Source organism: Castor canadensis, chromosome 7 (genome assembly GCF_047511655.1).
Source record: "Castor canadensis chromosome 7, mCasCan1.hap1v2, whole genome shotgun sequence".
NCBI lineage: Eukaryota > Metazoa > Chordata > Mammalia > Rodentia > Castoridae > Castor > Castor canadensis.
This window is the reverse complement of record NC_133392.1, coordinates 37,422,608-37,434,301: the sequence shown is the minus strand read 5'-3', so window position 1 is coordinate 37,434,301 and position 11,694 is coordinate 37,422,608. Positions and strand designations below refer to the sequence as shown.

At 43.0% G+C, this 11,694-nt stretch overlaps 1 protein-coding gene across 3 annotated transcripts in view; it reads right to left on the bottom strand.

Moving 5' to 3' along the window:
• Window positions 1-4,011: 4,011 nt before the first annotated feature.
• Window positions 4,012-11,694, bottom strand: part of Myof (myoferlin) — a 138,898-nt gene continuing 131,215 nt past the window's right edge. For all 3 annotated transcript variants that reach the window (XM_020159709.2, XM_020159710.2, XM_074078753.1), the window contains 6 exons: window positions 11,390-11,531; window positions 9,190-9,289; window positions 7,057-7,247; window positions 6,012-6,121; window positions 5,510-5,657; window positions 4,012-4,583 (listed from right to left, as the gene is read on the bottom strand). In XM_020159709.2, the coding sequence (XP_020015298.1) occupies window positions 4,545-4,583; window positions 5,510-5,657; window positions 6,012-6,121; window positions 7,057-7,247; window positions 9,190-9,289; window positions 11,390-11,531 (730 nt within the window). In that variant the 3' untranslated portion in view covers window positions 4,012-4,544. The remainder of the gene's footprint in view (window positions 4,584-5,509; window positions 5,658-6,011; window positions 6,122-7,056; window positions 7,248-9,189; window positions 9,290-11,389; window positions 11,532-11,694) is intronic.

The window sequence follows — 11,694 nt, the reverse complement described above, 5'->3', positions numbered from 1 at the left end:
CCTGAGTTATGAGTGAACTCATGCATAGGGTGGGCCTGCGTTTTCCATTATGTCCCCTTATTCCTTACGTTTTGCAGTAATCCGAGTTACATGTTTCTCTCATGTTTTTTTCGAACTTCATGAACTCTGGCATTTCATTTCACAGATGTATATCCAAGGGAAAAGTTAGTTTCTCTTTGATCTTCCTCAGGACCTCATCATGTTTAACCTAAGAAAGATTAGGGAGTTTTCATTCAATGCTGAGCAAACATAAGACTCAGAGGCAAAGATGGTGGGCGCTTAATCTATTTACAACACCGACTTCATTATGAACTCATTCCACATAACTAGACTTTAAAAAGCATTCCTCAGAATGGAATTCCCGTCTGCCTTCAGAGGCTGCATGCATATGGTCCAGGGTACTGGATGTATCGGCCTCACCAAGGAAGTTATTTAGCATGAAATATTTAAACTCCAGAGGATTTTAAAGCTTTGAAATCACTGTCACTGTTGGTTCTCCATATGGTAGGCAAGTTGTATTTTATGCTAGCTCTGTCTTCTCCCTCTACTAAATGGGCAGTTTCTAGAAAGTGCTGTCACCTTCTAGTGTTTGTAATAACATCTGTTCCTCTGGTGAAAGGAGTCAGCTACAGGCCTTGGACAAACAACCCTGTAAGCCAGGGTGAACTCAGAGGGGCAAAAGCTGCCACTCAGCCAGCACCTGGAAAACCAGACAGCTCAGTTCCCCTCTGCTCCAAAATGGGTTTTCAGAACTCTGTCCACCTTTTAAAGAGCTAAGTTTAAACCAACCTGTAGGCTTCATTATGACATTTTTTATTTTCTAGCCTTAAAATGAGAAGAGAAGGTTAAAACTGAATCAAATATTAGCCTGTCAGATTTTCAGTTCCCTGTCCTCCCAATGGCACTGATGGAGCTGTATTTCCTAATGAAGGCTCCAGTGTTAATGGTGGTACTTGCTATAATCAGTTAGGACTAAGTGTTATTTAATTCACAGTGAAGCAACAATCTGACTGGATTGTGATTAGTTCCAGCTTTCAGCTATCATTTATAGGTCACCAGGCGGCTAACAACCTCAATCGAGGGACCATTATCTTTTGACAAGATGAAGCTTTTTCTGGGGGAGGGGAGGGAGAGGAGTTCTACCCAGAAAGCCTGGCTCAATACTCCCCATGGTTTCAATGTTCTCACTCCTAATAGAGCTTTACTGCCATTTTATTCCAAGAACTATGCTAGTGGATGCCAGGCAGGTCTAAAGAAAGCATGGAAGGGAAAGACTCTCTTCTTACCATGCACTCATCCACTCAGCATCTGTTCCCCAGGTGAAGCACTGTGGAGAGTGTGTTGATAGGGTTCCCTGGAACAAAGGCTAATATTCAGCCTGCGTATACTGGTATGGCCATTCTAGCTTTTTAAAATCACCTTTATCTGTCATGATGTGTTGGGACCCTGTTCTGATGGTTCATGTCAGTGCTGTACTGACTGTGGAAAAATTCCGAGTCGTATCTGAGCCTACGACAATCCTTTTATTATTTTATTTATATTGATTGGTTGGTTGAGACAAATTCTCCCTATGTAGCTCAGACTAACCTTGAGTCTGAGAGCGTCCTGCCTTAGCCTTCTAAGTCCTGGGATTAGAGAGATGCACCACTGTGTGTGGCTTGGATTGTGCCCTTTGGTGAAGCTACTTTTTCTTCACAAAAATGACATTAAAACAATACTGTCTCTCTTTCATTATTGGAGCATGCCCTAAATTAGATGAAAGCTGTAGACCTCCAGTTAAGGTCTAAGAAAGCTGATGTAGTGTTGTTAGAAAGTGTAATTCGGATGTCGTTTTAGTGTGACTTAAAAGGGTTGGATGGCTGTGTGCCTGGCTGCTCTCAATGACAGCCATGATTTTACCAGCCAGCCCCATAGCAGGGGATCTATTGGAACAGCCTGAGTAACACACAGGACATATACCCTTGTTCTGCTGGAACAATGCAAGTGTCCCTGCTGTCACCAAATGTTGTGACCTGCAAGCAGGGCCTGGTGTGGTGAGAGCTGACCTCTTTTCCCACTCCCAGAACATCAGGCTCTTCCTTTAGTCTGTGTTTTGGGAAGATAGAGACAGCCTTAGGTCTTGCTTTTGTTTTCCTTCTATTTAATAAGTCTGTTTTATGTAAAGTTCTACCTGACTATAAGAAAAAGAATCTATTTTTAGAGCTACTTTTAGAACCAAAAATATCCAACTTTGACCAGTCTAGTGTAATACCTAAAGCTACCCGCTGGGCACTAGTCACTATGAAGGCACTTTACACATGGAACTCCATTCAGCCCTCACTTTGATCCAGAGAGCAGAATTATTTCTGAGAAGTGGCCAATGAGTCTGAAGCCTGGCCCAGGATATAAATCCAGGCCTGCTGCTCCATGGCACGCTGGGGTGTGAATCTTACAGGTGTTACCTCTGCTTACTGTAGTGAAGATGAACCACACCTCAGAGCTACCAGTGGAGACAAAGGATAGTAATGTTTGTCAGACTTGAGCGTGTGGTGTGGTGTATGGAAAAGAACCATGAGCCCACAATGCAACTAACATTTATAAATTATTACTTAAATATGCATGAATATAAACTTCACATAAACTCTTCGTACTGCTACTATTTTGAGCCATTTCCTTACACACAATGTGCATTTGGGGCTTATTTTATGCAGATTTTTATTATGCTTTTCTTTTATCATTTCCCATGCACCAGCATTTTCCTATAATAGGAGCAAAACTTGAAAAATTGACGTTTTCATTCTTGCACCAATATACTGGATTTTACCATACATCCAATCATTTCCTTATATCTGGGCACTTAGATTGTTTCTTTCTGCCATTATGAAGCACACTGTAACATGGGTTTTGGACCTGGACCTCTGGTGCCTTTCTGATTATTTCCTTGGAGTTAATACTCAGGAATGGAATTACTCCTGTGTCAAAGGACACAAATATTTTTAAGGTTTTAAATATATACATTTCTCCAGAAAGGTTGTACTAATTTGTCCACCTCTGAGATTGAAGAATTACTTGACACTCAAGAAGAAAGTGGTGTTTAAATGTTACTTTAAGGTGAGTGAGAGTTCTGCTACTGAAAGCTAGGGGCCATCTTCCAGGTGGGCAGCCTCAGTAGGAGGAGGGTGCTAAATGTGAGGGGGATGACAAATATGCAAGTTCAGCTGCAGCTATGTCTCTCAAAAATTTTTTTTATGATCAAAGACACTTTGCTAGAATTTTTTGGCAGAATGTTGGGGGGAACTAAAATATCAAAAAGACAAAAACACAAGAAACACCAGCAATAATGCCAATTGTCACCTTTGCAGTATAACTTTGTCTAAATGTGTACACACATTGTAATCATTGTACCATTTCTTGCTCCCATCAGTCCAAGGCTGCTGTTTGAACTGTTTATTGATCTCCCCAAGGTCTCTCACATATTGGAACAGGACAATGTTCTCACATGTTCTAGAAAACATGCCAACTATTTTTAGTGTTGGCATGGTCTCAAACTGTGCTGTTTCCGTCTTATTACTTGACCTTCTCAGCAATATGTTCCTCTTGACAGACATCCCACTGGTGGTATACCCTTATAGTTAAGAGAAATTAAGAACGAAAGAATTCCAAATTCCAGCTCTCTCATTTGATGGTTGTTGTGGCCTTGGGAAATTTATTTAACATCTATGTACCTCAATGTCTTCAACTGTAAAATGGAATAAGTAATGTTATTTGTATAAATTTATGGGGTTACCTTGCAGATTGAATGAGTTAATACACAAAAGCATTTAAAATAGTGCTGTGTACAGAATAAGCACCTTCAATAAGTGTTAGCTTTTATTATTCATTATGTAAGTCTCAGTTGGACCCATTGGTTGAAATTTGGTTGCATACTTACAAAGGGTTTGTGTCAGGTAGAACCCTATGGCATCTATTCACTGATACGAGGGGAGTAGAAGCTCTGCCCCCACATCCACAGATATAACAAACAGCTATGTGTAAAAGGTGAAACATTTTTATTTGCATTCATCACAGAGATTGAATATAATCTTATGATGTTTATCCATATAAAATACCATAACATGTTACAGTCATAAATAAGAATTACTCCAACTAGTCTAACTATTTTTACAATGCAGTCTTTTCTTTGGATTACAAATAAGAAGTATAATGACAGCAAGAAGCTTTCAAATTCCATCTCAGCAATTTCCAAAACTTGATTCATAGAATGGAGAACACATTAAAAAGATGATTTTTAAATGGAACCAGCCACCTTGAAAAATATTCTGAAAAACATGGTTAAAAACATGAGAAAATAAAACTTTCAATACTCTAAAAGTTAAAAATATTGCTTGTTGGCCTGGCTTTCCAGGATTTAGACCCCCTGGGAGCTGATGGGCTTTGGTAAAGTAGTGCAACATGCCAGTGGGCTATGGTATTAGATCCAAACAGTCACATTTGAATTTGGTCTACAAACAGAGGCAAGATTCCCTCATTGATGAATGACTCTTGAAAAGAAGACTTTGCTTTTATTATTCATTTGGCTTCACAATCTTCATTGACAAATAGTTCTGAAAAGGAAGAAGAAATAGTGGCTGTATACATGTACATATGTTAGGGTTTCTCAATCTTGGCACAACTGACATTTGGACCAGATAACTCTTTCTGGTTGGGCAGTGCCCTGTGCTTGGCAGGATATTCAGCATAATCCCTGGCCTTCACCCACTGGATGCCAATAGATCACCCCAAAATGTCATCAAAATGTTTCTAGATACCGGCAAATGGCCTCTGGGAACCCTCTCCCACTTCCCAATTGGAAAGCACCGGTTCACATCCATAGAATCTAAACCAGGAAGAAGAAATAACTATATGGAGTTTTTTTTTAAATGGTCAAGACTATCTACAATTGGCTACATAAATTCCTTGAATGGAGGAATAAAGGTACCATGTCTGTACACATGGCTAAATCTTCCATTCGGACTCTGACTTCTAACTAGGGTGATTAAGAGAAATTTAAAAAGAGGTTAATATGTGTAGCCCAGGCTGGTTTCAAACTCATGATCCTCCTGCCTCAGCCTCCCAAATGCTGGGATTACAGGTGCCACCAGGCCCAGGGAGAATAAGATTTGTAATAAACAAAATGTGGGCAAAGGTGTCCATGCAGGTAAGGATAATAAGTATTTTGTGGGGATTAACTATCCAGTTTGGGTGGAGTATGGGGTTTGTGGAGACCTGGAACAAGCCCAGGCTGGGGATCCCTAAGTTAGACTGCAGGATGGCTTGGGCCAGGAAAGTGGGAAGACAGGAAGTCAGCTGGAAACACTGGCTACAGTCCACACGCACGCACACATTACATTAAAATTTCCAAAAGCAGAAGGTTGGACACCACGACTGCTAAATGGGGCATTCTTCTGAGCAGCGGGATGGGTGAGTCCCATGTTAGGTACCCGAGCACAGAGACACACACAGAGCCAAGACAGGAGGCTGGGCTTCCTACCGGCAGCGAGTAGAGGAGCACCGCCAGGAACAGCAGCAGGATGAGCAGGATGAGCAGGCCGATGATGACCCACTTATACCTGCGCCACACGATAAACCGCATGGTCTTGCACGGGTTGGTGAACCAGAGGAAGGAGGTCTCGGGCCGGCTGCATTGCAAAGAAGTGGCATTACCTACCCATCCTGGGAGGGACAATAATCTACCTGAGACTATACTTGTAAGGCGTAACTAATGATGTTGAAAATGTCAGGCTACGTCGTTGGCTGAGAATGGCTCAGGTACTTATCACAGCTCCTGAGATGCTGAGGACGCTGGACTTCAGGGAAGGAGAACATTAAAACAATGCCACATCACCTGCCTCTCCATCCCCCTTAGCCCACTTTCAAATACAAAACTAGAAGGCCAACAGCTAATCCCTTTCCTTAAGCCAACTGGAATTGGGGTTTTCAGTGTGCAGGTGCCTGGGGACCAGACAACGTAGAGAACAAAGAGGGCCTCTCACTTTGGTGGCTCCAGCTTGGGGTTCATGTTGGGTTCGTCCCGCCCCTTCCCGGCTGGCCTCTCGTCGGCCTCCTTCTCATTGAGGACCTCCAGTGTCATCTCGACTTTCCCCTTCAGTAAAGCAGAACAGGTTAAACACATGACGTCACGTTTCACAAATATTTTTACTTTAACCCAGGGAGTATTCCCTGAGCAATGATTTTTATTCTTGTAAAACAATCCTTAGATTGCCTCAGATTTTCCTCAAGAGACTTCTTCACATTTCCTTTTCCATGTGTTTCTGAATCGACTCCATGTGGGAAACTGAGAGGACAAATTGCTTCTCCCCATCCCTGCTTTTCATCCTCCATAGCCATCATTACTGGGTTCCCACATTAATCTCCTTGCCTTGTCATGCACCTTCTTTTATACCTTTATGTGGACCCAGACCGACCCATGTACTTGGAGCACTAACTAGAGGCTCTAAGAGACCAGGGCCATAGTCTCTTCATGCTTACATTGCTCTCCTACTGTGCACAGCAGCACTGCTACTTAGTAGGTACATGATATGTATTAGCTGAATGAATGAGTGAATGTGTGAATGAATGAATGCTGCCTCTCTGCTGATGGCAGATAGGGTCTCGTGAACTCTTGCCTGGGCTGGCTTTAAACTGCAATCCTGATCTCTGCCTCCTGAGTTGCTAGGATTACAAGTGTGAGTCACTTTTTTTTCTTTAAGATGAGAAAAGTTCAGATTTAAAGTTCCTTTTTCTACACTGAATTATACTGGAAGTTCAATGTAAATTAACCTTCCTGGTGAGGGAGGATTATACAGTGCAACTACTGTAATTTTTTGACCATTTCAACCTCTTTGCCTTTAACCAACTCCAAATACAGGCTTCTGGTGTTGTCCGCCTTTTTTTTTTTTTTTTTTTTGTAATTCCAGGTACAGACTGTTTTTAACCAGTTTAAGATTTCCCTGTCTTTTCTGGAGTAAATCTATTGATAAAGGTCAAAACCTAACTGATAAGAGGAATAAACAATCCCCAATTAGGAAATACTCATACAGCCAGCACACGGGTGCCATCTTTATCTGTGTAGCATGGCCACCATCCCTTCATGGACTTCTGTTCAAAGAGTGAGGCGGTCTTTGCTTTAAGGGGGTCCATGGCTTTGAGGTCTGGAATCATGTCCAAATTACATTTCTCTGATGATTTTGCTGGAATGATGGTGTGATGCAAATCAAGTTCCAGGAAACCTAGCCAAGGAAACAACATTAAATCCAAGTAAGTTTCAAGTGGATCAGCCATTGTTTGTGGCTGAATGTTCTTGTCAGAGAAGAATTATACTGTGATTTTGAGCAGGTGATGGGTGAGTCAGTGAAAGAGTGGAAAATTTCAGAAGAAACAGCTATCTACTGTTCAGTGTCTCAGAGGACTATATACTTTCTCAAAGACATAAGCATAAACAGTATTCTGTAAATTCAAAGCAACTGAACATTGATAAACAAAATTTTCACTAAACTTGGGGTCTTTGTATTTGAAATTTGCTCATTTTGATTTTGAACTGCCCTGAACAGAAAGGTTGTTTGGCTTTGGGTAAAGACAACTGGTGCTTGGAACATGGGGAGCTCCATGCAACATTCACGTTTACGTCTCTCCTAGACTAACTCAGGAACAGGAACTTGAAGGAGCATAACTCAACAGAAAATCCTCACTGGAAGTGGAGAATCCTGGCCAGAATCAGGGTATCTGGAGAGGCACACTTTCCCATCTGTGACAGGAGGCATTAACCGTTCTGTGCCTCTGTCACAGGAAGTAAACAGTGTCACTTGGGCTTGGGAACTTCTGTGAGCCCTTTCCTTAAGTAAATGGTGGCTGTGATGTGGGGTCAAGTCTATAGGATCAGAGTTGGTCAAGAGTGGCAGCGACAGGGAGGTTGTGGTGGAGACTGCCTGCCATCATTTCATGGATCCATAAACCACAGTTTACCTCAGCCTTTTTTACTCTATGTCTGATTTTATCTTTTCTCTCCACTGGTGATTGTTCACTATAGCCATTTGAAACTTAGTCATTCTCCTTTTTAGTTGTCAGACTTTTATATTTAAATTCCAAAGGGAAATTTTCTACTATTCTAGAATTTTCTACCCATATGTCTTATAAGTTAGCATAGTGCCTACTCATTTATTTGTTCCGCTTTTATTAAGCACTGACTAAGGTTCTAGGAGGGGTAAAGGGATGAGACACAGCCAGTGATGGGCTTTTCCTCTACCAGGATGGTTCCTGGGAGCAAGATGGAAGCAGGGAGACTAGTCCATGAGCTACTGCAACAGTTGACTACATGAAAATGAGGCCTGAACTGGCAAGTGGCAGAGCTCACGGAAATAAGGAAGCAAGTGTGCATGATACAGTGGTTTATACTGTAAGGGCTGAGTGGCTGCCAGGGTGTGGGGAAAGAGGAGGAGAAACTGAGCAGGAGTCTTGGAGGGGCTATGTAGTGAACGAAGTACATGGGGAGAGCAAGTGTGAGGTCAGGGAAGAAATGCTGAATTTGAATTTAGTTGTGATAAATTTGAAGTGCCAGCTAAATATAAGGTGCAGAGGTGAATTGGGAATAACCCTCATAATTATTTCTCATGACTGTGAGACACTGAGGTCAGGCTACATATCCATACTTTGCTGAAAGGTGAAAATAGAATTGTACCTTCAACTAAGGGAAGCATATATAAATCACTGGGTTGGAGAGAGCAACTGTAGAAAAAGAAAAGCCAGGAGAACTTCAGGGAAGGCCTGGATTTAAGAGGTGGTGGGGTCAGAAAGGCAAGGAAGAGAGGTCTTGGGTGGGAGTGCCTTGGGCTGTAGAGGAGGATGGAACTAGGGGAAAGGGCAGTGGCTAGGGGGTCTTTTGGGGACCTTGGTTAGTTTTGAGAGCAGCATGGAGGAGGTGAGAGGTGGTTCCAAGGTGCTGAGGAGAGAGAGCGGTGGCATCTTGTGAGAACAGAGTTGTCCAGTGTGAGCCCTTCCACAATAGCCTTGAGAGTGGATGGAGCCCATGGAAAGGGGAGACATTCACTGTCACGTTGTCCTGCCCTCCATTACTGGTGAGTAATAGAGATTTAAATAACTTCTTCCAAGTATGAATGGATTTCACGAACTTCAAGTACAGTTTCTTAGAGAAAACAACCTGAATGTGAGCCATACCCAAGTAGTCATCCAGGGAAAACTTGTCGTTATCCCATATCTGAATGATCAGTCGGGGTGGGACCCGGAATTCTGTTTGGTCAATGCTCCAGAAATGCTCCTAAAATGACAAGAGACATGTACAAACCAAATGATCTTGATTAGTAGATCCTGAAACCCTTCCATTTGGCCCCTGGTCACAGCATCAGGGCACAAGGCCTTTCATCTCTGCATTCCCTGAGACACCTCCTCCCTTTGCCCTATTCTTCTACTTCACATGTATGGAAGGCCATCAGGCTCCCCAGAAAGTCACAAAGCCACCAACTGGGTGACAGAAAAGGATGTCCCAGGCAGTTCCCAAACAGCAAGTTTCATGTCATGTTCCTATCAGTGTAATATGCCCCCTGGAGACCACAATGGCCCACTTGGATTATCCTTCTGAAGCCAGGCATTCTAGGCCAGCCCACAGTGTCACCCATTTGGGTGTTAGCCCTTCTCAGCAACCTTCTTCCCACCCCTCCATGTCTGAGTAGGCTCTCAATTTATATTCAGTGGAGACTGGGGCACAGATTCCATATTTAAAGGGTCTTAGCATTTTTAGCTTTTGAAAAATACTGTTGGCTTTTCTACACTTGTAGTTGACTAAGACCCTCAGATCCCTCACACTAGAGGTAGGTAGAGGAAGACTAGGACAGAGTACTTCAAGTTATCACCTCTGGTCCCTGCCTCTGTCCAGACAGTACTAGCCAAGATTAATGCCTCCAAAGTAAGTTATACCCAAGTTCCTCTGGATGTCACAGGCAAGGAATTCCCCAATGCTTCGGGAATTTGAATGAACAGCATGGGGTTGTTTCTTATTTTTTTCATATTCCAGGAATGTTCTCCTTTGTAGGGCTCAGAGACCCTGGCTCTGAGGGGCCGGGATGCCTATCCTGCTGCTGTCATATGTCCCTGCCTGGCTGTCCTGTGTGGGGTCATGATCCAAGTACCATTCAGGGAACATGGAGGTTCACCTAGATGTGGATAAACAGAAAAGGTCCCTGAGGGCCTATCTGACTCTAACCCCTTCCCCACTCTACCTCACCATCTGAAACTACATGATTTGATGTCATGATGAGCCTATACAAAGTCCCCTCTGAAGACATCCATCTCACCTGTCATGGAAAAATGCTCACACAGTATCAGCACTGAATAGGACCAGCAGATGGTAGAACCTATCACATGGCACACAGGGTAGGCATGTTTTCATAGGGTATGGATTGAGGAGGTGAGTAGGCAGGGCCAGGGAAAGTTGATGGAGTGTGGGAGGTAGGAAGCAGACAGGGGATCTATTGAAGACATCTGTTACTGTCTACCCAGGTTAAAGGCCCCACTTTTAGATGAGAACATACCGATTATCTTTAGAGAACTGCTCCTTCTCCAGTCAGTGTAAACTGGAGAGAGCTGACTCTATCCCTAACTCCACAGCCTGGCCAATCTGCACACTGCATGCCTGGGCAACACTAGTTGGTTCAGGGACTTCAAATAGGTAGATTCACCAAGGACAAATCCAGAATGCTGGCTGGCATTGCCAAGTCTCCCTTATTCTCCTTTTGCTGAGAGGGCAGGGGTGAGCCAGGGCTACCAGCTGCCATGTTGCCTCCACCAGGGAAGAGCTTGCCTGGAACTGAGGCCCTCAGAGGAAGGGAGAACACAGGGCAGGGAATGTGAGGCCAATTTCTAAAGACATCACTTCTATGTGAGATCCAGATGTTCCTAAAGCCAGCCAACCGTGGATGTTTTAGTAATGTGAACCAATAACTCACTTTTTTGATCTAAGCAGTTTGAATTAAGTTTTGTAACTGAAGGTCTTACTAATTATGACCACAAGGGCCCTAAACCCTTGGGATGTACTTCTGAAGGAAGTAACGCCCCATCACATAAAAATATACGTGGATTGTTTTATATATATTGATATGATTCTTTCTTCTATCCTTTATCCTTCCCTTAGAGGAAAGAAAGTTGCCTTTTTCATCCTTCCTAGTGACAAAAATAACCTGTCATAGCTGTGTGACATTCAGCAAGTATCTACACTTCTGTGGGTTTCAGATTCCCCACCTGTACCAAGAGGAATCTGGACTCCGTGACCTTCAAGGTCCTGAGCATCTCCAACCTTCTCTGAGGTTCTGAGTAAAGGAAGACCCAGAATATCCACTTCCCATTGGCATCTTTCAGAACTCACTTTTTTAGCAAGAATACAGAGTTGTTCAGCGGGGAGGTAGTCAAATGGGAAAACAAATCTCCAGTTAAAATTCCCTTCACCATCCAAGGACCTGTAATGGACATCTGTTTTCTGTTTGTTTTCTTCTTTGCCAGGAATCCAGCTGAAAAGCAGAGGCAAACAGATTTAGCTTGATGTGATTGACAAGTAATCTAGCTGCAAAACTGTGCAGTGATTAGGGGAATGAAGAGTCGGAGAATTAATGCCCTTGTCTTGGGCAGGTTCCAGTGGTCTATGAGCTGGGGGTGATTTATGAAGGGGAGGTG